At 38.2% G+C, this 25,288-nt stretch overlaps 1 protein-coding gene across 3 annotated transcripts in view; it reads right to left on the reverse strand.

The window, feature by feature from the left end:
• PCSK5 (proprotein convertase subtilisin/kexin type 5) overlaps positions 1 to 25,288 on the reverse strand; it is a 453,108-nt gene that overhangs the window by 309,181 nt on the left and 118,639 nt on the right. For all 3 annotated transcript variants that reach the window (XM_057721743.1, XM_057721745.1, XM_057721744.1), the window contains exon 5: positions 21,977 to 22,053. In XM_057721743.1, the coding sequence (XP_057577726.1) occupies positions 21,977 to 22,053 (77 nt within the window). The remainder of the gene's footprint in view (positions 1 to 21,976; positions 22,054 to 25,288) is intronic.

Genomic DNA, 25,288 nt, shown 5'->3' on the forward strand with positions numbered 1-25,288 from the left:
TGTTATGTATATAGTCCTGACCAAGACAGTAACCAGCTTTTTATCAGCCTACCTCTTTTCCTACCCTTATCTTACGGATCAACAGCAATGTCAAGGCACTAGGGTATGAGAGATCCTTTTGATGAAATCTATTAAGACAAAATGAGGCCCTTCTACTTGGATCCCTGGTTAATACTCTAAATTTACTCCACCATGCTTTTTGGTTCCTCTTTTTGCTTTAATGATTAGTTTTTCATGTGTTACTTGAGCTTATTTCTATGAATTCAGATTGCCCATGCCTGTCTATATCCCCTTGTGATTCTGTGATGCTATTCCTTCCCCCACTGGGTCTATTAAGAACCCACCACTGGGAAATGGAGAGATGCTGGTCAAAGAGTATACGTTTGTAGTTACGTGGGTATGAATAAGTTTAGAGATCCAATGTACAGGCACGATGAGTATATTTAATACTGTAGTGAAAAGAGGAAATACGCTAAGTATAAATTTCAGGTGCACTTGTCACATACAAAACATGATACCTATGTAAAGAGAGAATATATTAAGTAACTTGACTGTCGTAAATATTTCACTATGTATATGTATATCAAATTGCATGTTATACACCTTAAATACATTTAACTTTTATTTTAAAAATCTTTTAACTATAGTATTAGCTTCTAACTTCTGTCATATTGAAAACACTATCAATACAAAAGTTTCCAAAAGGAAAAAAACAAACAAAACAAAACAAAACAAAACGAACCCACCACCCTGCTCTTTCAGCTCCCTAACCTCTTATCAGAGGATTCTGTTCAGTCTTTGAAATTTAGACCTACTAGTTTTCATTCCATGTAGTTAGAGCTTTGGGAACAGTTTGATCTCATTTTCTACCACAATGGAGGCCTGAGAAATTGTCTCCCTTACAGCCCGACTATGGATATTCAGAAATTAGTCATTCCTGCTAATTCTTTTTAGGTGTGTTTTTAGTGAACTTTTTCTCTTAAAAGTTCATACGTGTGGATCCGGAGTATCTGACTCTCCCTGGAATTGGAGGGACAACAGGATGCCCAACTTTTCCACTGGACATCTGTCTGCTTTATTAGGATAATTACTACCCAGAATCCAGAACATAGAGATATAACACTTTCTTTTTAAGTAAGCAATGAACTTTGTTAGGAATGCTGTTATTGTTTTGAAAATTATTAAAGTACTTACCAGGAAATATTTTAGTTAACGATATTTAGCCCTTCCTTCCTCCCTCCCTCCATCCATTCCTCCTTCCTTTCTCAAGTCCAGATAATTCACAGCCTATGTCCTAGGCATCATCTAAGCAAGGGGCATACAGAGTTGAATTATCCAAAGCTGTGGTGCTCACAGTCTTGGTGGGGAAGATTCTGAGTAAAGGATAAACAAAAGCTTTTTTCCTTACCTATGGAAAAACCACTTTGATTTTAACTTTCTACCTCTGCTTCCCTTGGTATCTGAAAAAAGTGGAATGTCAGCTACCAAGCAACATTGCTTATGGTAAAAAATAAAAATGAACCTTGGTTGGTGAGTGACCATGAACTGGGAGGTCTGTGGTCAGAACAATAAACACATGGTGAGGAGCCTTGGCTTTGGGCTTCTGAGAGTGGACACTGGAAACTGAGTGGTCCTGGAAGCTCTATTCACATGCAACTGCAAGAAATACTGTTCCTAAGAGCACGGGGCTTCTAGGGCAAAGGGACTCTCACACCTTTCTTTCTAGCACACCTGAGGCACCACTTGGGTCGTGGTGGGGGACAGGGGAAGAGTAGAAAATAGTCCTGGAACTGATGAGCATTCTTCCTGAAGAAATACAGCTGATATTGCCTTACTAGTACATTATATTTCTATGCATCTAATTACCACTTGTGGTCTAATGAGTCCTATGAGTTCAATGGACCAATTGAACGTAAGATCACTGACAGAGGTGTTCTAAGATTTACGCAAATAATTATCAAGTATTGAGGTACACACAAATCAAGACTTATGTACAAATTTTTATAGGAATTTCTGCTCCAAAAGTTCTGATTTGGGGTTGGTGTTTACGAAAATGCTTGGTATGCAGCCTAAACAACTTTCTCCTCCTTACACCTGAGCTGATTTTTCCTGTAACTGCACATCCTCATAATTAAAAGGAAATTTCATAACTAGAACTCATGAAAGCATGAAATATGAAGTATATACTGAGTGTGTATACCAAGAGACTAGGAAAAGAGCTATAAAGATAATGAAAGAAATAATGACCTGTATCAAATTATAATTTTGATTTTTGTGGTCTATTTCTTTCCATACATATTTCTCTTCTCCAAATGTACACTGAAAACCACCTCATATAAATAATTCTAAAGTAGCAAAAACAAGAGGCCAGCATGCTAGAATGTACCCTACATAGAGAATATTTCAATTTTACCTGTGCTCCTATATATAGGTAAATTCTCATTTTATGAATATTATGATGACCTTGTTAAGTGTATCTAATGTGACTACTCCCATGTTTTGGTCCATAATTAATTAACTTTTCTGAGTCATTCATTCAGCAAATGTTTATTGAGTACCTAATACATCCTGAGAAACGTATTAGTCATTAAGGATTCAAATAGTGAGAAAAAGAGACATGATATAATGTATTTTCAATGAATTCCATTGGTCTGGAAATCCTGAATAATAGGCAATAATTCACAAGCTATGTCCATTTAGCAGTAAACTATTTAAAGTTCTGCTTCTATTTGCTTTTGCTAAAATATTCAGGTAAAGATACCATGCAATACCTATACACTATGAAATAGGCTAAAAATATTTGTTTCGCTCAAAATCTGTAAACGACTGACTGATGGAGAAAGATGATCTTATAAATGTTTGACTTCTCTTTGCTTGAGACTGCTTCCATGTCATGAACAAATTGTCAAAATACTTCTAAAAACTTGAGTTGTACTTTGCAGGGAATAATGATCTAAAATAAGTGACTAATACATACTCCTATTTGTCTGCAATATCGTAGGTCAACTGTGGCCCCGGGGTCTGAGGAGCTGGGTGGCGCTTGGTCCCAGGGTCCCTTTGCACTCTGAGAAAGAGGTCCTAAAGTACAGATAAGTAACACCTGGTACTCACTGGGCTATCATCATTTCAGCCCAGCTCCACCAAGCAAAGGCCAGCCCTTCCATTTATTGATAGCTATTTCTGGTTCTCTCTGGAGAGGTCATCAGCACCATTTCCTCACACACTGGAAGGTTCTCAACATTATGGAAGTATGAAACCAACAATTAAGGAATGCCTCCCTCCAAAACATGTAATTTATCATAATCCCTAATTATCAATTCAGCATTTTAGTATAGAAATCACATTTCTTTTAGAAATAACATACGGGATGAATCTTTATTATGATGGTATTTGCATGAGTTTACGAGCAGTGGTTGGCAAACATTTTCTGCAGTGGGCCAAACAGTAAATATTTCAGGCTTTACAGGGCCACATACACTCTATCACATATTCCTTTTTTTTAAAAAACCCTTTGAAAACGTAAAAACCGTTCTTAGCTAGAGAGTCACTGGGCAGATTTACCTGTACTGCACAGTTTGCTAATCTCTGGTTTCTAGGCATGAAGGGTAAATATAGTCATAGCCATTTACGTCTTTTTGGGAACCAAAAAACACATGCTTCTACCTTTTCTACCTCTACTTCCTATGATTTGATATTAATACAAATATTTTTAATGTAAATCCATCAACTCAACAACTATTAATTATCATTCATATCCACCAGTATAATTTCCACTTGAAAGAATGCTCAAACCAATGAAGGTGGTAAGGTTCACTTATTTATTATTTGCCAGATAATCTTTGCTAGGTTCTCATTTAATTTAATTTGATCTCTCCAATAATCTTGCACTGCATGTACTTTTATCCCTATGTTTTAGGAAAGGTAATGGAGATTCTTATGGGTTAAGTGACTTCACCAAGGAAATATAGCCAGTTTACTGCAAAAGAACTTGAACCCAGACCTCCCGACACCAAGTCCAGTGTTTCCACAACAGCAAATGCACAATCAATTTATGGAAGAACATGCATCCATCTTCAGGTACACACATACTCAGCAGGGCCAGGATAAAGTCATGATGACTTGAGACTTTTCCAGAGAGGAATGCTCAGAAGTGCACCTTTGAAGCTATTTGGATCACAGCCCACAGGTTCTTTCTCACAGGGTACCATAATGAGTAGGTTTCCTAACTAAGTGAGTAAAAAAGATATTCATGAACGATCCTATCACTAATAAAATCACTGCCGACTCAAGTATCCCCGTCCTTTTCAGTGCTAGAACTTTTTATCTCTGCGTAAACATAAAATGCAAACAATACAAGGCAAATCAAGCAAATCAATTGCCTAATGAACTTTCAAAAGACACAGGATTTCACACAATCAATGAAAACAGTATTTGAGAATAGCTGTAATCACTCTGAAAGCTTTTGTTGAAAGAGGATCCAGAATAGCGAGGTTTAGTGAAAATGGAACAAGGCTGGCAATGTGACAGTGGCTTTAAATGAGAATGATATGTCAATAAAACGGTTCCAAATGACCCTTGGAAAAAACCAATAAAGATTTTTATAAACTGAGTCTGTTTATGACTCTACTAAAATTCAAATTTCATAATATTACATAAAAACTACAACTTTAAAAATGATTCATTTTTGTTTGATGTAAGAATGACTATAGTTGCATATTCTGTTAGATAATAAACTACATATATTTTCATCATTTTAGTTTTATTGTTTAAAATAAAACACCATTTGCATCATTCATTATAAGACTCTGGCCCCAATTTAAATGGATTCATTTTTAATGTTTTCTCCTCCCAACACCCATTTATCCTAATAATGAGTACCTCAAGCATTGCTTCTCCAAACCAGGAAGGTTGTAGATTACGTAAGAGAATAAGGAACTTGCTCCCTTCTCTTGAGGGAGCAGAAGCAGTCACAGAGTTTGAGTCCCTGCCACATCCAGAATTGGCTTGTTATCTTGACCTTCGCTGTGTATTCTATGAAAGTCCCTTTCCATATCCTAAATACTTTTTCTCAAGTCACTGGAATGCACAAGCTGTTTACACCGAAACAATCATGAGAAGGATATTCCCCCATGAATACAATGTGATAACAGAAAATGTCAGGCTCTAAATCGCATGATCAGCATCGGTAAGATTTCCTTTCAAGGATCTTAAGTCTGGGATAAAGCTCTTTTTTCCTTAGTTGACACATTACTTGCTTTGGCTAGGTGTGAGATCACACAGACACAGGGAAGGCCCATGGTTAGATGTCATTATGTCTGGTTTTCTTTATTGAAGTTAGGCATTGGGACACAGAGAAACTCTTTATGTCCCAAGAGAAGGGTGTTCATAGAACTGCAGTGGGTGATATTTAAGAACAAGGGTCTTGGGGCTTCCCTGGTGGCGCAGCGGTTAAGAATCCGCCTGCCAATGTAGGGGACAGGGGTTTGATCCCTTGTCCGGGAAGATCCCACATGCTGCAGAGCAACTAAGCCCATGCACCACAACTACTGAGCCTGTGCTCTAGAGCCCACGAGCCACAACTATTGAGCCCATGCACCACAACTACTGAAGCCTGTGCACCTACAGCCCATGCTCTGCAACAAGAGAAGCCACCGCACTGAGAAGCCTTTGCACCACAATGAAGAGTAGCCCCCACTCACCACAACTAGAGAAAGCCCGCGCAGCAACAAAGACCCAACATAGCCAATAAATCACCAGAAAAAAAAAAAAAAAAAAAGGAAAGAAAGAACAAGGGTCTTCTTGATCCAGTATCTTAACATCTTAGACTATAAAAGAAAACGTGTTAATACTACTAAAGTTTTATTCTAGCATTCAGATTGATTCAACTTTTCAGACTCCAAAAAACAAGAGAAAACAGCCGTACTGAGACAAATAATTTGGGTTACAGCATTTATTTATAGTACTGCCCTCTTCATTATCTTCCCTACATAACTGTTCTAGAAAATGTAGTAGTTACAGTCAACAATCTCAGTAATGGAAAATCTTTGTGGCAAAATTAACTAACATTCTCTGAAGAGTGATCATTTTCCAACTTGCCCCTCCATGCACTCCCGTTTTCAATGGATTATCTTTTCCCCCTTCAAGTCTCAGATCATTGAGATTACCAAACCACCTCCTGCCAACATTTTGACCACTTTCCTGTTCAGTGACCATCACTGGGACAGCAGGTGGACAACCAGAAAGGCAATCACAGGCCAGTTAAATCTTAATGAGGTAAGGAACTTTGTGAAGGGTGGAAAAGAGATTTCAACTGATTAGTCAGAAGAGGCACTGTTGGATGTAGTATGTGTTCGATAACCATCAGTCAATAGCTCAGACAATCATAAAACTGTGTCCTTTTCAAAGGGAGAAAAGTGAAAAGATTTGGCAAACATTTTCTTTTCCTCTCCCTCTGCCACTTTAAAATGGAAGAATTCTGGATGCTTGCTGTTAACCAAATGGCATTTACAGCTCTCAGTTGGCATAGGGCAGCTGAGAATCTAAAACGAGGAATGCTTATTCCATTTCCATTTCCATGGAAACCAGTCACCAACTGGTGAAAACAAGGTAGATCAAATTTTTGAACAAGAATGTTGAAATAATTACTGTTTTAAAACTTTTCTCTTGCATTGGGATGGAGAGCATATTGTAATTTCAGGAACACACTGAAATGTGTGTTCACCATTGCTTTATTGCTTTAATTCTTTTCATAATCACAATAATTTCTGTATGCACATAAGTTTTTTGGGTCATTCTTTGAAGGACTGCTATAAATTCAACAAATAAATCACATAATAAACTGTAAAATTAAATGAGTTTTTACGGGCTTATTTTAATCAAGAAAACCTTAGAGCAATCAAGTAAACCTAAGAAGTCCTTTCCAAATTTATGATCACGTTCCTCTTCTTCTATGTCCTCCGAGCAAATGCATGAGGACAGAAATGTGGTAATTTCCATAGGACGGGTAGACGCTGATCAGCTTTCTTGAAGAGATTCAGAAGGAATATTCAATTTTTTGAAACTCAATTATGAAAATCAGACTTTGAAAAGACCCTTGAAACAACCAATTGTTACAGAGTGGAGATGCTCTCCTTAAGCTCTGGGATCCGTTTAGCTTTTCCAAGAGAACTGCAGACTCACACCCTCCCCTGGCCCCACCAAACTCCAGATAGCACTCCCCCTGTTTGCACATTTAGAATATAAATGTTCCAAATTGAGTAGAAATGATTTCCCCCAGAGCAATAACAGGAGGAAAAGTGTCAATGATTCATTTCACTCACAGCTATGTCGCTGGGCATCCCTGATAACAAAACCTCTAAAGTAGCACTAATGTCCTGTGTTACTACATAAGCTAGCAGGGCCTATAGTACCCTGAACATTCAGAATGTGTTATCTGTAATTCTCCCAGCAAAGCTCAAGGAGCTTTTTTGGTCCCCATTTTATATATAGGAGAAAATTGTCTCCCAGTGGCAAAAAGATTTGTCCCAAGTTATTCCTACAACCATTTAGTATGTTTCCCCATGTCAGACTTCCACATTCAGAGTCGTGCTGCTCAGACACCCTTCTCTAATTCTACCTTGTATTCCCAGCTCAGAAATATCACTGTTTTTATTTCCCATCTCTAGATTAATTCTAATTTCCTCATATTGGTAAAAGATAAATATATGTGAATAAATATAAAAGATAAATATATAAATCATACATGAGTATGAAGAACTCATGTATGATTATTATTTTTAATTTTTTAGCTAAATTCTAAATCTGAAGTTGTTCCTTAAGTTGGTCCAATTATTTCTTATATGCTTCTTTACAAGTTATACTAAATATTTAAGAAGTTTGACCTTAATTTTTAAGATCAACACTGTAGTTAATAAATGAGAATACAATAAGAAGAAAGATACTTATGTGTAATGAGACAGAAAGAGAGGGAGACTGATTTTCACTAGATTTCAAATCTCTAAAGGAATTATCTCAAAAGTTCCATTAATCAGTAATATATGTGAATGGCCTATTTTCACCTTTTCATAGTAAAATTACTCAGTAAGAACATTTTTTTAGGCTATACTATTTGATTTACCTCCTTATTTAAAGAAAGGCCAGCATATAAATACGTGAAAGGAAAAATATCCCAAATCAAAGGTTAATTTATAATTTCTTTTCTGATGGCTAAGAATTGATGAGTTGATATTAATGAACAGAGCCCCAAGTAACTTGCAACATTTTCTTTCCATACAAATTGCACTCTGTTTTTCAAAGTCTGAATGGAAGCTCCTTAATTTTAGCTAAGGAAAATACTAACAAGTATTCTGTGTAAAGGGAAGCGTTCTTCCTGTTACTGAAACTTAGTTATTTATAGTCATTGAAGACAAATAGAAATAAAAACAAAAATGGCAGTTAGGACAATTTTACACAATAACTTGGAATATTAGAATAAGGACACATTAAAATTAATGTAAAACTTTTATTTCTGACACTGGTTTTAAATTCTTCACCAATAAAATCTGAGTATTTTGTGCTTCACAGCCTTTTTTTCCTTCCCTGGTTTTCTGAAGGAAAAAAGGGGCAACAATCTTGCCAAAGAGCAGAGGTAGAGTGAAACTGAACTTCTGGTTGGGTTAAATTAGTAATAATTGTAATGCATACCAAGATTACATCTTCTAGTTAATGACTGCGAAGCACGGTGGAAGGATAACCCCTTACTGAATGCCTATCATTCACCAGCACAAATGAAGCATGCCACTTTCAGAGAGCTGTAAAAAAATTAATTAAAGCTAGAATATAATGCAGCAAAAGTTAAAAAATAGTGGACATATAATGAATTCTTTGCATATATCTAAAGAGTTTGGACTTGGTCATAAAGGGCTTGAAGATAGAGTAAAAACATGCTCAGATTTGAAATTTAGATAAAGAAGAGGTTCTAGGGAAAATCAGAAATTTCTGGCTTCTCCCCTTAACAAAGAGAAAAAACCAAAATGTCTAAACAGAAAGATGCTTTTTATTCCAAAGCTTGTAAGGAGTCCACTAATACCAAGACACTTTCAGCCACTAAAGACATTCTCTCAGTAATGATTATTCCCTCCCATCAGTCATTTTTCAAGACCCAGGTCAAATGCCAACACCTCCAGAACACTTCCCTAAAATGTCTACCTACCTCCAGGCACAGCTTGTCTAAACCTTATTTCTCTGGTCTGTGGTACTGGTTTACCATGATTTGTTTGGTTCTGTATAAACAGAACTCTTTAATTCAAGTCTTGTTTTAGGAGAAATACCACCATCTAAAATGGATTTTAATGAGGTTTTTAAAAAGGGGAGTGGTTTAGTTGAGGAAGAGGGAGTTACACCCATTCCACACAGCCTCCTGAGTGACAGCTGGAGCACCTGTAAGACCCATCAACAGACTCTAGGGTTCCATGAAACACTTTTGGAAAAACAATGGTCTCCAAATCACATCTAGCCTGATGGCTTGTTTTAACTGTATTAATTAAGTGATGGATCATTGTATTAGTCGTGCTGTATTAATTAAACGATGGATCGAATCTTAAATTTCTACATACTCTAAGTATATCACTAGTTAAAGTGCTATTCTCCTAGTAGGTATTCAAAAAGTCTTTTCTGAATGAAGCTTTATGCCATAACATAAGCACTAAATTCTCAAAAATAACTGCAATTATTGCCATGGATTAAAAGTGTCTGTACTACTTATGAACACTATATTCAAAAAAAGAGAACCTAGTGTCATGTTCCAAATTAGAGTGCATTATGTGATACAAAGACCATGAATCTGGAAACCAGATTCACTTTCATAAGCTACGTGAACCTGCCTTGAATTTTATTTTCTTTCCCAGGATATAAGGGACACCAATGGCATTTCATTTCAGGTTCTTTGCTGCAAGTGAGTTAAGCAGAAAAGCAGTTTGTTCAAAGAATACTGGGAAGCTCAGAATGGCTGGGAACACAGAAAACACAGAATTAGCAAGATGGAGGTGAAGGATCAAGAAAAACACCTGACTGTTCTATGAGGGAGGACCTGCTGGGAGGAGGAGGGGTGGGGAGAAACAACACAAGCAAGTGAGTGAGAGCTTACTTGGCCTTTTCTGTCACCAGCCTGCATACGTGCTACTGATTTTTAGAATCTAGACCACACGGCCCATGTGCGAGACTAGAGCAGGAGAGGATGCGCAAGTCACTACTAGATCCGGCAATTCTAGCCGCCTGGAGAGCAGTCTTGGCTTTCCACCAAGATTCAAAAGACAGAACAGTCCTTATACATAAAAAAGAAAGCAGACACTGGGGGACCAACGCAACTACCTACTACCTATCTGATATGAATTTTTATAAGTCAAATGAGAATATATGCAAAAATGCTTCATGAACTGTAAGTTCTAAATAAATTATTATCCTTGGTAGATGGCTCCTCTGTATTTGAGAAGGTGAAATCTGAAATGGCTTGGGAAGACTAAAGCCAGTTGAGCGAACCAGAAAACCTGCTCTTTTTTTCTTATCTCTCATGGAAAACATATACTGACCCTGATGAACTCTATTTAGACTTCGCTGAGTTTATAGCCCAAGGCAAAAACAGCCAAGGTGTCTTTAGGGGACAAAGTTGTTCTCTGCTTCCCCGGCCAAATTATGTACCAAGCTCCTCAAAGCTGTAGAACTGCTCACAAGAAAACTAAATAAGCAGCTCATGTATATTGGGTTTCAAAAATTATCATAATGACATAGCCATGGCTTTTCAAATATGAACAACATGTAGTGTTTGTCTACGTTACCAGCACAGGTAAGCTTCCATAGAGTATGGTTCAAAACATCTTCTCAGTGTATAAAAGGATCATTCAATTTTATTCAACAACGTATCTAACAGTTACTTGGGCCTCCCTCCCGCACTCACATTTGTTGACTCCAAATATACATGTGGGAAATCTATGTGTATTATATTCATACAGATTTCAGAAACCTATACATCTTATTTAAAAACATGTGAATTGAAGATGAGTACCATTATTAACAAAGTTTACTTTCTGAGCATAAGAGAAAACATCTCCCTAATAAGAGACAAGGAAAAAGCATAACCGATACGAAGTTGTTGTGGGTATTTTGTTTCAACAAGGATGAATTAAACAAGAGTCAGTATACCTTATGGTTGAAATAAGTTTTACAATGGGGATTCTAACAGAAACCCATAGACACACTGAGAAAACTGGATGATGATAAATGGAATCAATTGATGTAAAGACAGTACGTATGATCATAAAATCTGAAAGAAAGAATGTCCATGTGATTTGCCATGGCACACTTGAATAAGTCTATTTGCATTTGAGTTACAAAGATTTCAAGAAATACGAAAGAACATTCCTACAAGTACACCAGCAAAATGGGTCTTGTCCCCATACTCCCATGTTGTAGAATGTGGTTCCACCATTATAAAGCCACTAGTATTACTCCCTGTAGAGGCTGAACAATTTGATACAAATTCAACCTAGCGAAAAATTGGGCCACAGTTGCTATGGCATCTCTGCATTGGGGAAAACTACAGTTACAATAACTGGGGCCTCTACTGTCCCATAAATGGTAATGCTTCAAAGTGTGGATGAGAAGGCAAATGCATGGTCATTAGTGGAGCTGCTTCTGAGATTGTCCCTCACTTTGAGGACCCCTTTTGCCTCCACTTGAATTAAATTTCAACCAAATCAAGTCCTCTAATTCTTTGATCTTTTCCATTCAAACCCCAGCTCTTTCTCGGATGCTCCATTACCCAACCTCCCACAACACTTTTTATGTGATGTATGAGATGGGTGGATAAGAGAGAGAAGAAAATCAAGTGTTTCTGTTTCAAATATTTCTCTCTTCTTTGAAAAGCATTAAAGGGATTTGTCATTCATTTAGGAAGGAAATAAACATATTTTATGAAAGAGTCAGATAGCCAATGAAATTAACAACACAAGTCACAGTTAAAGCTACAGAACCACTCAAGTTCTAGTCAGATCACCCGGTACAAACCATATAAACGGGTGCCAAGACCAGGTGATTACTAGTGACAAATGTGTTCCTTCTCGCACGATGGCAACAAAATGCTAGAGCCTATGGGAAGATCAAGGTATCAGGATGGTGGAAAAAGAGCAAGAGAGAGATCTGTGTTAACAAGGGTGGAGGAATGCTACAGGGTTAGAGAGAAAATAAGAGTCTATATTCAGTAATCGGGACAGGTGTGGGAGGGGGTGTGATCCAGTAAGAATGAATCTCAGAAAGAGAAAACCAACCAAGAGCAAAAAGGTCACACAAAATCTTTAGTAGTCAGCTACTCTCAGCCCAGTATGTTGCCACAGGTACTTTATCTGCAATTCATGCAAATTCAAATGCATTTACTAGCATATGTAAATTATATGCAGATGGTGTAAGGATCTCTAAAAATAGGAAGAGGTAAACTCTTCTAGCAAAGGTCAGTCTTTTCTAAAATTCATGAGATAGCAGCTTGTGATGAGAACATGAGGTAGAGAAAGTGGGGATTCAGGGAAATCTGCTGGAAAATCACCAGTAGTCAACTTCTCAATTCCTTCAAGTTATTTTAGGTGTTCTACAGGCAAGGTCATTCACCACATCTTCTCAAAGCAGGACACATCTGCAAGACTCTATACTATTCTGAGGGCAGAAGAAGGTTTCTGATTCCCATAGGCTCTCCTTGGTCTCAGTTTCTTCCTCCTACAGAGATTCTTTTTTTCACAGCTCACATTTCCAGAGCACTCTCAGGGCTGTCGTTTAAGTGTTAAAAACGTTGGGAAAGTGTCTCAGGTTTTGTGAGTCCAACTTCAAACAGTCCATGTCTCCACAGAGAGAAAATTAACTACCTGCCATCTGAGGATCAGATCAAAACTTTACCTTATTACTCTTTATCACCCTTAATAATATTAACATCCATACCTGTGGCAATTTTACATAGTTTACTGAAACATTTATTTACATTAACATTATGCCCACCTGATACTCATTCAAAAAATTTTTAAAGCTGTTAATATATACTAGTAGAATTTTTAAGAACAGAGACCCAAGCTCCAGTTTCCCCACAGTACCCTCTGATCAGACCATACCTGAAGTCTTCCCTTTTTCTTTTCTTTTTTTTTAAACTATAAAGCTTTCCAGGTCATGTGCCTGCCTTTGAGTCTCTTAAAGTGACAGTAGCTGACTCTCTTGCTAGAGTAAGCTCTGAATAATTAGCTCAGAGTGTCATTTGGGTGGCCTTCATGATTTCCATAGAACAAATACCACTGTGCAGTCAGATCTGTACATTCATTTTCTGTAATAAAGGATTTTTGTGACTTGGTCAAAGTTATGTGTACATAAGGTGTTGGCAACCTTTGTAGACCAATTTTCTCTCTCTGGAGAAACAGGGCTCTGAGCACCGGCACTTGGTAAAGCCAGGCTTGGGTATTTACTGAATACAGCAGTAAGGCATTCTGCTAACTGCAGTTCTTCCAAGGCAGTAAACTTACTGAAGCATGTGCTCAACACAGGAATTAATTTCTCATCTACTTGACCACAGGTTAATTAACTATGCAGGTGAATAGATGGCGTGGGAATAAATGAGTTCAAATTGTGCCTCTGCCACATGGTGACATTAGCCACTTTATTTCACCTCTCCAGACTCTCTCCAATTGTGGATTGTTGTGAGCAGTAAATGAGACAATATACTGACGTGCTCACTGTATTAGCAGCTGCTTACACTGCATTCAAATGCAGCCAAGTAGCAACCCCACAGACTTAGGGATTTTTTGGTTAAGTCAAATAGGGTCATCAAGATACTGATATGGCAGGAGGAGACATGGATAAAAAGGCTTCTCCAAGGCCACAGATATCACGAACAGCAAGGCTGGGACTGGTACCCCAAATCAGGACATTTTTTTCCTCTATCACCTTGCCTTCTTTGTGACCTACTTTATGAGATAAAAACTAAGCAACTATGTCCTGATTTAAGACATATTTTCTACCTTTCCACATTTTATTAATGATTATAATTGAAATGCATAGCTAGCACAGTTATTATACACACACACTTAAGTACGATGGAAACAATAGGCTTCTCCTGTAATTAGCTGAATTGCTAAAACATAAAAATTATAACATCTCCTTTAGCTTGTAAAAACAAAACTCTAACTTCAGTCCCTTATCTTAGAAGGCATTTGATTTGAATAGGAAGGCAACCAATATCTATATAATATCTTAATATTGAAGTAAACCAGCCTGCAGTTTGATTATATTTTCAGCGTCTTCTTCTGGTATCTATATGGGGAGTGTGATAAACAAAACAAAGTTTCTTTTCTCCTCAGTTTGCCTTCCTGTTCAGCCTATGGACACCGGCTGATCACATTTGAAAGGTCCTGGATGCCTTCTCTACTGCTCTGTAATAACACAAATAACACACCGCTAGCATTGACCTCTCAAGGTCTTCCTGCTCCCTATTTTACATATTTCTGGATATAAGGAAACAAGAGAAAATAGAAAGATCCAAGGTGGAGGTTAGAGGAGAAGATGAAAAGAGAAAGATAAATAAATATACCTGTCTGGAAACCCTGCTCAAATGCTTAATCCATTATTTAAAAAGGATACTTATCTCTTTCCCTTACTGCAATTTCCATCTGCTTTAGAGGCCTCAGGAATTTGTGAGTTTGTTTTTTAAAAAAGAAATTTAAATTGAAGCAACTATCAATTATTCATGTCAGTAGTGCACTGGGTTAGCATAAATTAAACCCAAGCTTCGTTGTAACCTATAGCATCAATCAGACCCTTTATCAAATCTGGTACTATGAGCCTCGAGAGATTATGTCTCCAAATCCTTGAGGAGAACACACTGAAACTGACAAAGGAAATAACAAAGGGCCTGAAGACTGCATTATCATGATTATGAGCCCTGGAATAATTAATACAATATTTTATAAAAAGAAATACACTTCAGGTGTCAGGTACATAGAATCTGAGGTTAGATAACCATTTTCTGTATTTATTCAGCTCTCATAAAAGTATAAATAAACAGCCATTAAGACAACTCTTATGGACATAGTTATTTTCTTTCTTAGAGGTATCTGTGCTCGTTTATACTGGGTATACAAATTTATTACAGAGACTTATATCTTAGTATTAAAAAATGTATTCAAGGGACTTATATAGAGAAGCAGACAGGATTTGGGGAAACCAACAGGGAAGAAGGCAGCGTTCTGGACTAGCAACGCAGGGAAACCCCTGGATCTAAGAAGCCTTGGGGAGGAAGTGGTCAATGAACCTACAAAAGGCAATTCTTAGGAGGTTAGGCTTAGGGCTACCTGATGGGAATTATGATCTTCTGGGACACAGCTAACCCCCAGTGGCTCAGCAATGAGGGAGCAGAGAAATAATACCCTTTCTTTACTCTTCTGCATCCCACTGATGTCCTGCTCAAGTGCTCCATTGGCCAAACCCAATGGGAAGCCAGAGGTCAAGGGAGTCCCTTAACTCAGTCCTCAGAGGTCAGCTTTCCAGGGTACAGAGCAGGGTGGAGGGTAAAAAAGAAAAGCTATCCAGTACAAGGTCCATTATATATAACACAATTTAATAGTTACTACTTGGGGACACACTGCGCTAATTCATCTAGACGAGCCAGTCAAGGTCGATACTCTTGTAACTTTTGTACACCGAAAAGACATTTCATAGCCCAAACTAAACTGGAAATCAACTTCTCAGCATCTGTTCTTGCCTCTCTATCCCCTATCCTGGTATATGTGACCCCATTTACAGTAGCGAAGGTTTTATAAAAAGAATTAAGTTCGTAGATACTGTGAAAACTCACTGGAGGGCATCCAACTCAGATGCGGGAGGAGAGAGAAAGCTTCGTGGGGAAAGTGACATGAGTGGAAGGGAAAGGAGGAATTATGCAGGGGCAGATGGTGGAAGGTTGAACGAGTGTGGCACATTTGGGGAAGCTCGCAAGTCCTGTAGGGTTGATAAATAAAGTGTGGGGGAGGGGTGGACACAGAGCAGAGCAGACTTAATGAGGGAAGGGTCGGGTCATGAAGGGTTTTGCATTTTAACAAAATTTCAAGGTATTAAAAGATTTTAATATTCTTATTTTGGTTCTAAAATATCACTTGGGCAGTGGGATGGGGGTAAGACTGGAGACAGGAAAACCACCTAGGAGATTTTCCAAGGATGCAGGTGAGAGAAGGGGATTAGACTAACAGAAGGCTAGTGTGGATGGATGGATGTGGGGAGGGGAGTGTGAGTCTTTGGGGAGCTATTGAAGAGAAGGCCATAAATGGCGAGGACGGTCAGGACTTGTGACTGACAACTAGTGAGGGAAGGGACGGGATGGCTGCCTTCTGGTCTGAGAGAGGAGTTTTCCTGCTGTTAATTTTCTGTGAGGCCCCAGACCCAGAACACTTCCCAGAACCTAGAAGATGGTCCAAAATATTACTTATTTCAACATATTACATTATGAATCTATGTGATAGAAACAAGTTTTCTACAATATTTGTTGCAGGTTCCTTCATGGACATAAAATTTATAGCTGTATATGAAAAGCATCAGATATTTTTCACGACCATCTCTTTTGTACACATTTGGCCTCCAGTACATGCATTTGTAGTCAACATTACATAAATTCATATGTAATCAGTGATCAAATTATTATATATATAGTATATTGTAGTGTTATTTTGTAAAAGGTTTAGGGGAAAATTTTCAAAAATATTTGGAAAAAACAAACCAGCCTCTGATAACAGCCCTACTTCTCTTTGGTAGGTTTTGTCTGAGCTACTTGGCTATAAGGATAATTTTATCTGAACATGTTTGACTAAATCCAGGGTATGAAGAAATAATGCTTCTACCTGTTAAGGTAGTAGATTTAAAGTGTGGTTTCCTCTCTAGTATAGTTAAAATAGTTCGTGTACAGGTAGACAACACTGCCTACATTCATCAGCTCTGCTTTGGAACACCGTCTCCTGACAACAGTCCTCACCTGCATGGATGACAAAGAACAGGCCACACAACATGGTGACATTCTTAAAACCAGAAATGTGTGAAAAGGACACTCTTAAAGAACAAGAAGAAATGTACTTCCACCCACCCTGGTTACATCTTCCTGGAAATAGAGATAAGGGACAAAAAGGACAAATCCATTCCTTTTGGAAAATGAGTCTTTAACCTATAGGTTGGTTTGTTTAGAAAGGGAATTAGATTCTGGGCCCACACACCACACATTCAAGATATAAAGCGTGGGCTCATCTCCCACTAAATACATTGCTATGACTCTTAAGCAGAGGGAACATTTAAAAAGAAGCAACCTAGGGAGGGAAAAATCTAACTTAGACATCAATAATTCATTTATCAGAAATGGGAGTAGTGGTATGAAATGCCAAGAGACTGTTTCATTTATAGGGAGGCATTTTCTATTTTAAGCCTAGAACAATGCAGTCAGCTTTATTCTGCAAGTTAATATGAATGGAGGCCAAGCGGAATGGGAGAACAGGTTTTATGGTCTCCCCTAATAACACTATTCCTTCAGCATCTGTTATTTAGGCATGACACACCACCAACTGGGGACTTGAAAAAGTGATAACTTTTTTACTTTAGAGGTGATTTTCTTCACCCCAAAGTTTTAACACTAGAAATGTAATCAGATAAATCTGAGAGGTATGATCTGCATAAAGTTTGGAAGGTGCATTGTCTCTCAGTACAGTCATCTCTCAGCATCCACAGGACATTGGTTCCAGGGCCCACCAGCAGATACCAAACTCCGTGGATGCTCAAGTCCCTTATATAAAATGACTCAGTACAATCAGCCCTCCACATCCTCAGATTCCACACCTACAGTTAGGAAGAGCCAATGATAGGACTCAAAACCCTTCAGGTTAAGGCTTCTTACTAAGTCATCTCCTAATTCAACTTATTACTCAGTAGCCTATATTACTGTATCATTGTATCCCCGAAGCATTTAGCACAGAGCCACTCACAAAGTAGTGGCTCAGTGAGTACCTGCTGAATGAATGAACAAACACAGCTAACTATGAAATAATTCAAATATGCCCTGAAGCCTACTGGTCAGATTGTACAATGAGGATGTATTTGCACAGCATATGCCTCAACTTCTTCATTCAGGCAGTGTTTAGAAATTCCTCTCCAGCACTAGCTCACTTCAAATTCAAGGACTCATGCTCCACTAAGGGAGACATGGTATTACTAGAATAAAAGAAAAGCAGATTTGCTATAGACCAAATGAGTCACAGTTCCCAGCCCCTAAAGAAGCAGAAAAACCTATCTAAACTTCTAATCTTGGAAATAAACAAAGACTTCAGGTTTTTGGATCCACACACACAGATAGATCCATCAATCACATCCAGAATTATGGTCTAATGAGCAGAGAGGAGATTTTAACATTAAATGCCTGAATACATGCTTGTGGTTGGCCAAGTAAAACCCAGGCAGCAGTACTGAGAGGAGATAAAGGGACGTCTGATGTCCCAGGTGACTGATGATTTTCATAAAACAGAGGTAGGAGTGCTGGTGTTGCACGTCTGAAAATGCCATATTTCACTGTCAAGGCTAAAACCTAAGCATACAGCCAGAACAATGCCTATGTCCTTCAACACTCAAACCCACACTGAACTCAATGAACCACGAGCTGTAGTTAGAATGGGTCAAAAGAGGACACATTAGAATACCCCAGAGTGAGCAGGACAATGGTGACTCCTCTTGAACAAAGGTCTTGGGGAGCAGCCAAGTTTGAAAGGAATCCTCACAAAGGATACAGTTTTTAAAAGGCAGCCTGTAAAAAGCCATCAAAGCCAACACTCAAAGAACTGTCTTTACAAACAGCCTTTGTGCTTAGCACTGTTAGTCACAGGACAGATATGCCCTTGGAAAACAGTCACCATTACCACTGAGTGTTGACGTAAAAGTCACCACATGTAGATTCAGACAGAACTGGCTACAGGGCACAATACATTTTCAGTTTCCACCTATAGCCCCTCTTGTCCATTCACACCCTGTACAAGGATACCTTGGGGGTTAACTTGATCTGACTTTCCTCTAGCTTTCCTGTTTCTCTTTCCTCTAAAACATACAGGTGTTGATGGGGTAACTTCAGCCAATGGATATGGTACAATCAGTTCTACTATCATGCTTGCCTTGAAAACACAAATTTCTTCCAATAACATTGATATATTAGGCAATGATTTGAGTATAATGTGAAATTTGCATTTGTTTATGCACAATTTTGCCCCACTATAAATTTTGTCCCACCTACAAACTGTAAGTGAATGTAGAAAATATACCTAGTTGCACTGAACACTGTAGGAATACACAACACGTGGAGCTACACACCTCAGGAGCCCAAGGGTCCACACGTTTCTACATCTGGTGTTGTTACTTCTTTGACCTCAGATCACCCTCCTTCCACTTCATAATAACTCACAAGCTGTCATGCTTCCAAAGGCCATCCTGGAGGATATCTTCCACTCTGCTTAATTTTCCCTTTCCTCCCAGCCTATTTTGTTATTTTCCTCATTATTCTCTGTTCTTTTTTAAAATTTTCATCTTTACCTCTTTTTTTCCTTCCTCGTTTTCTCTTGGACAAAGAGTGGCAGGCATGTGAGTAGAAGTGGAGGCAATGGGTACACACTTCCATCAGCAAATTTCAGGTCTTATTCAAGATAAAGTACTGGGAGGAGCAGCGTAGAGCTGGGTGAGTGGGAGGCACAAACTATTGGATGTAAGATAGGCTACAAGGATGTATTGTACAACACGAGGCATAGAGTCAATATTTTGTAATAACTGTAAATGGACTAAAACCTTTATAAATTGTATATAAAATAAAACAGTGCAGCTTAAGAATTCAGTGTCATAATAGAACTGTACTATAAACACTAGTTAGAATTTAATTTCATAATGATATGACACAGATTAAGTATAAAACTGATGCAAAGGGACTTTGAACCCAGCCTAGCTATGAATTATATCCTCACTATTTTGAAGTACCAGACTGGTACTCATTCTCCAGCCTTCTTTATGACAGGATGTCAAAGGTCAGCTCAGCGCTCTGTATTCTCAAAATATTTTGGTCAATAATTCAGTCTTTCATCCTCTCAAAGTTACTGTGATGGAAACCAATTATCTCTAGTTACAACTCATTTAAGTGAAAGATACCTGGATCGTTTTCCTCTTCATTACCATAAAAGCTCGAGCCTTACGTATAATACGCAGAACAAAGAGCTTGTAAACAAACCACTTGAGTTTGATTCTTTGCCTGCTAACTTCTCCATCACTTACTACCTGTTTAACCCTTGTACACTTCACCTGTCTGAGCCTTTTTTTTCTCCATATCTAAGGGCTCCTGGGAGAATTTAAAAAAAGATAAAGTGTGACATTTATTATAGTTTTATATATTTTTTAACTACTTAACATGAATAAATTGCTAACATGAATAATCTTTAATAGGTCCCTATCATTTTTCTGTGTGTGTCATTGATGAAGCTTCTGAGTATCAGCTCCAACTACATTTTCCTAGTACTCTATGGTTTTAGACTTTGCAGAGTGCGAGTATCTTTAGGAGTATATATATCGCACTAGAGTAGAATGGACTGGGGAGTGAAATTTATCAGTGGTGACCTTTTAAGTATGGAAGCTTCAAGGATCTTCTTCAGTGTTTCATGCTAGTTTGCAAATTAGGTTAAGTAAATTAGTTCACATTGTCCCAAATTATAATCCTTTGTATGAAATTGACTATAACTTTAAACAGTATATTCTAGACAGTAATGACCAGGCTTGAAAGAAAACTATCCAGTTTACTTTAAGTCCCTTTCTCTTTTTGTTTGGGAAGTTCTGGAAAATTCTACCTACATCAAATTTGTGTATTAATGCTTTCACCACTGAATCCGATGTATAATATTGAACTCAGTTGTTAACATTAACAAATAGCATATTTTTCACAGTAACTTTTTTGAGACTTCTTTGTAAATGGTAAGAAGAGGAGAAAAAAAAAAAGGAAAACCCATGTACAGTCACAATTCTCTAGGCCTCATGGTTTTATCTAAACTTATTGACTTACTTAATCAAATAATACCAGCTGAGAAAGCGTTTCCCTACAGAAAAATGCAGGCTAGAAATAGCATATAATAAATGCACAAAAGACCTCTCTTTACAACCTCTGTGATCCCAAACAAAAACATTTAAATAAAAATTCAAATGATAGTATCTAAATCACAGCATTATTCTGGAGGAACTTTGCAGTAAAAGCAAAAAAGTTAATGTGACCTAGAGATTAGAAACATCTACTAATATTTTAAAAATACTTGGGTCATCATAAGCAAGAAATGGATGTGCATTTCACTTGCTTTATAAAAAAACCCAAAAAACTACTGTACTAACCAGAAAGTGTAAATGTGGCTACATGAGTTTCTAAGACTCTTGACTGTGAGGATAAGAAAGGTAATGTGTTCCGTACATGGCAAACCATATAAGTATTTCAGGTACGTTCGTAAAAAATACCATCACTAAAGAGTAGGGGAGAGGGAAAAAAAGAAGCAAATCTGAAAACCCTGGCAGAGACCTCAAGCACAGCATTCAATCGAATGTGCTGAACTCAGAATAAACTAACTCTTTGGGGGGCACTTTGTTTTGCCTCTCCCTTGAGCACCCCATCCCTAAACAAATGGGTCACAGACCAATGACCACATGAGGAGCAATACTCCCAGCAGCACCCTCAAGTCACTCCCCAGTATTCTCTCTGCAACCAGTCTTACTATGTGGACCACCCCTTTTCACAGCCAGAAGCTTTAGTGGAAAGACATTTGTTTATCTTGGAGCAAATTAGGGATCATTTGTTAACAAAGATTTCCAAGAAAATAATTCCCTCCATGAGAGCAGAAAACAAAGCTCCCTGCCAGCCACACACCAGCCACCCCCACTTGGGCCTTACTTGTTCTCATTGCTTGCGTCGTAACGAGGCATAGGGTCTAAGTCATTCCCATTCACGTCGCAACTTGCGAGAGCATCCTATGGTCATAGAGGAGAGAGAGATGGGAGACAAATGTTCATTAATTAGCCATGAACCTGAAGGCTCATGCCTCCTTAAACATATTTCTGCAAGAGAGTAATTAGATTAAATAATACACTCATGGTCTGGTGGTATCAGGATGCCTTGTTCCATAATAATCAGTGTCAAATTTTTCCTCCATGAAGGTGAAGAAATACTCTCTAGAGACCAAAGACGTGCCCAGTCCACTCTTGCCAGCACATTCCCCTCATATCTAGCACTGATTTCCTCACCACAGTTCTTTGAAGATGTCTTCAATCACCACCTTCTCTGCGAAGTACTGCTAGACCACCTAGGAGCAAAGTGATTTTTTCTTCACCAACTTTCTCTCTATTCCTTACTTCACTTATTGAGTGTGCAAATTCCTAATCACAATTCAAAGACTTTTGGAGACAAAAATCATTAACAAATAATTGACAAACCAATTAAAAAAATCAGTATTAGAAATCTGTTATATCAGGTATCTTGGGACCTCTCTGAGGCCATATTTGTGTGGTTTCAGATGTTTTATCTACAATATAAAGTCTACAATTCAAGACTTCTTACTAATTCCTGATGGCTCTTTGCCCCAACCAAAATAATGAACAAAGTTTTGTTAGATGTCAAGGTTTCTAAATGAAGAGAAGTTTCTCTGAAACCAAAGCTGGATTTGTTTGCTTTATATTTTATTCTTTTACTTTTTAAAAATTTTTTTATTGGAAATAGTTGCTTTATAACATTGTGTTAGTTTCTGCTGTACAGCAAAGTGAATCAACTTTACATGTACATATATCCTCTCTTTTTTGTATTTCCTTCCCATTTAGGTCACCACAGAGCACTGAGTAGAGATCTCTGTGCTATACAGTAGGTTCTCATTAGTTATCTATTTTATACATAGTAGTGTACATATGGCAATCCCAGTATATCCCACCTCTCCCAACACATCCCACCTCCCCCAATACATCCCACCTCCCCCTTCCCCCCAACTTCCACCCTCCCGTATCCATATGTCAGTTCTATACATCTGTGGTTTGCTTTTTAAAATGATTGTGAAAACTCTTCAAATCACTATTAAAAAAATGGATTGTTCTATCATTCATATTTATATCACCATAGATAGAATTCATTTAGGATGTTTTGAATTTTCTGATGCTTTATGAGGATTGCTGTTATCAGTTTTAGTGAAAGTAAATGGTATCTTTGTTTTCTGCCTTTATCAAAGGCTCTTGTTTCTGAAAATAACTTACAGTACATGGAGTCTGAAATGTTTGGGAGAAGTGAGCAAAATACACATGACAAATAAAGGTGGTAAGTCCCTACTTCCCATACAGAGGAACATACAAAGCAGCCCACCCTAGTGGTCATTAGAGCATGAAGGGTGATACTGTGTAATTTTACTTGTAAGGAAACAGAGGCCTAAGACAAGCTACATAACTTGGCCAAAGGCATGAAACTAATTGCCTATGGAATTACGACTAGAAGCCAGGCACCCATCCAATGTGCTTTTCTCTACTCTTCACCAGCTCTAACATGAGGAGAACCAAAGGGGCACCAGTACTGCTGATTACACAGGTAAATTCTAAACAATTTTGTTTCAAGGGAGAGAAAAAAAGAAAAAGGTAAAGAATGCAATCACATTTAGGTTAAGGCTCTTTGTATTTAATCAAATGCATTTCTATGCAGTGGGGAGTAGGAACACCCTATAAAAACTGCATTGCATATGACATGAAAGACTTCTTTGTTAGGAGATGGACGGCCATAGTTCTGTTCTTTATATGACCTGGGCTAACTCACTTTAGTCTTCAGCCCTCAGTGTGCACCCTATCAAATGAGGAGACTTAACTGAAGTTCCTTTTTCCTTTTTAGCTCTAAAATTCTATTCTGTGAAGAGGCACAAGTTTATCTGAGTGCGCTTGGAGGCAGGTGAGGGCAGCCAATCAAATGTTCTGTTCAAATGATAACTAAATGAATTTGCAGATCCTTCTCTCTCTTTTTCAACCTTAGGGAAAATCATCTAATTTAGGAGAAACTGTTTCAATATTTCATTTTAAAATTGATTTGTGAAGTTTCTTTGTTGAATTTTCAAAACAGAAATAGGCAACAGGGTAGAATACTGAGAGGGACAGTAGTTAAAGTAGAAAGAAGAATAAGGTGCTGTTGGGTGATCCTGAGTGAAGGAAGGTCTTCATAGGTCAGAAATATGGGTGGTTCTGTGAGCCAGCGGTACTTTCTGATGTGTCAAGGAAGTGATTTGGAAGTATTTTATTTGCAATGATAGAAAGAGAATCGTTTCAGGTTTGAGTGACAAAAGGAAAACTAATTTAAGAGAGACTAAGTGTCATGCAATAAGGGAGACTGAGCAGATGAAAAAGAAACATTAGAAAGAATATATGGCAATTTCTACCTAAATGGTTTCATGAGAAGCTGAAGCAGCAGAAAAGAAAGAGGCCAGAGGAGAGATGGTCACAGAGACAAGTACAGGTAGGGATTCCCCCAGTACAGAGAAACCATGCCTTCCCATGCTGGGGGGAGGAGGGGAGAGAAAGAGAAATAGCAGATTTCAAGAGGACATTATGTCCTTTCCTCCGAATCTCAGCCTTAAGGTAAAGGCCATGTCCATTCTGAGTGAGTCCAAGACAATGTCCCTCAGGGCCACTGCTGCGTCCACCAGTTACTGAGGAGCAGAGAGGAGAGAGAGGCAGCAGGCCTGTGAGGATGGTGAGTCCTTTGTGCTGATGTGCAGAGGGAAGCTGTGGGCCAGCTCCAGGCACAGTGAGAGAGGCTGGGCTTGCTGACCTTGCTCCCTTAACCGCCATGAATATAGAATAGAGAAGAGAAAAATACCAGGAGATGTCATCCTCCCAGTTACAGCCTAGGGTTTTCTGTGGGGCCCTTCTGTAAACACGAAGCAAAGTTTCCCACCCTGCCCCCTGAATTTCCTCCTTAAGGGTCAATATGAATCCTGACTTCATCATGATTTACAGCTGCTTGCAAGTGGATAGAAAATCACCAATTTTGAAATTTTTTTCAATAACATGAAATACAATATTGGGAAACTCACACAACCAAAGTTTTGGGATTAAAAGGAGTCATGAAGGAATAAAGAGGGACATAGGTAAAAGTGACTGAAGTCCTAGTGGGTATGCTGTGATACCAGTGTTCTAGTGGAAACAGTTGTCAAAAGAAAAGAGGTGAGAAGGCAAGTTAGAAGACATG

Source organism: Hippopotamus amphibius, chromosome 2 (genome assembly GCF_030028045.1).
Source record: "Hippopotamus amphibius kiboko isolate mHipAmp2 chromosome 2, mHipAmp2.hap2, whole genome shotgun sequence".
Classification (NCBI taxonomy): domain Eukaryota; kingdom Metazoa; phylum Chordata; class Mammalia; order Artiodactyla; family Hippopotamidae; genus Hippopotamus; species Hippopotamus amphibius.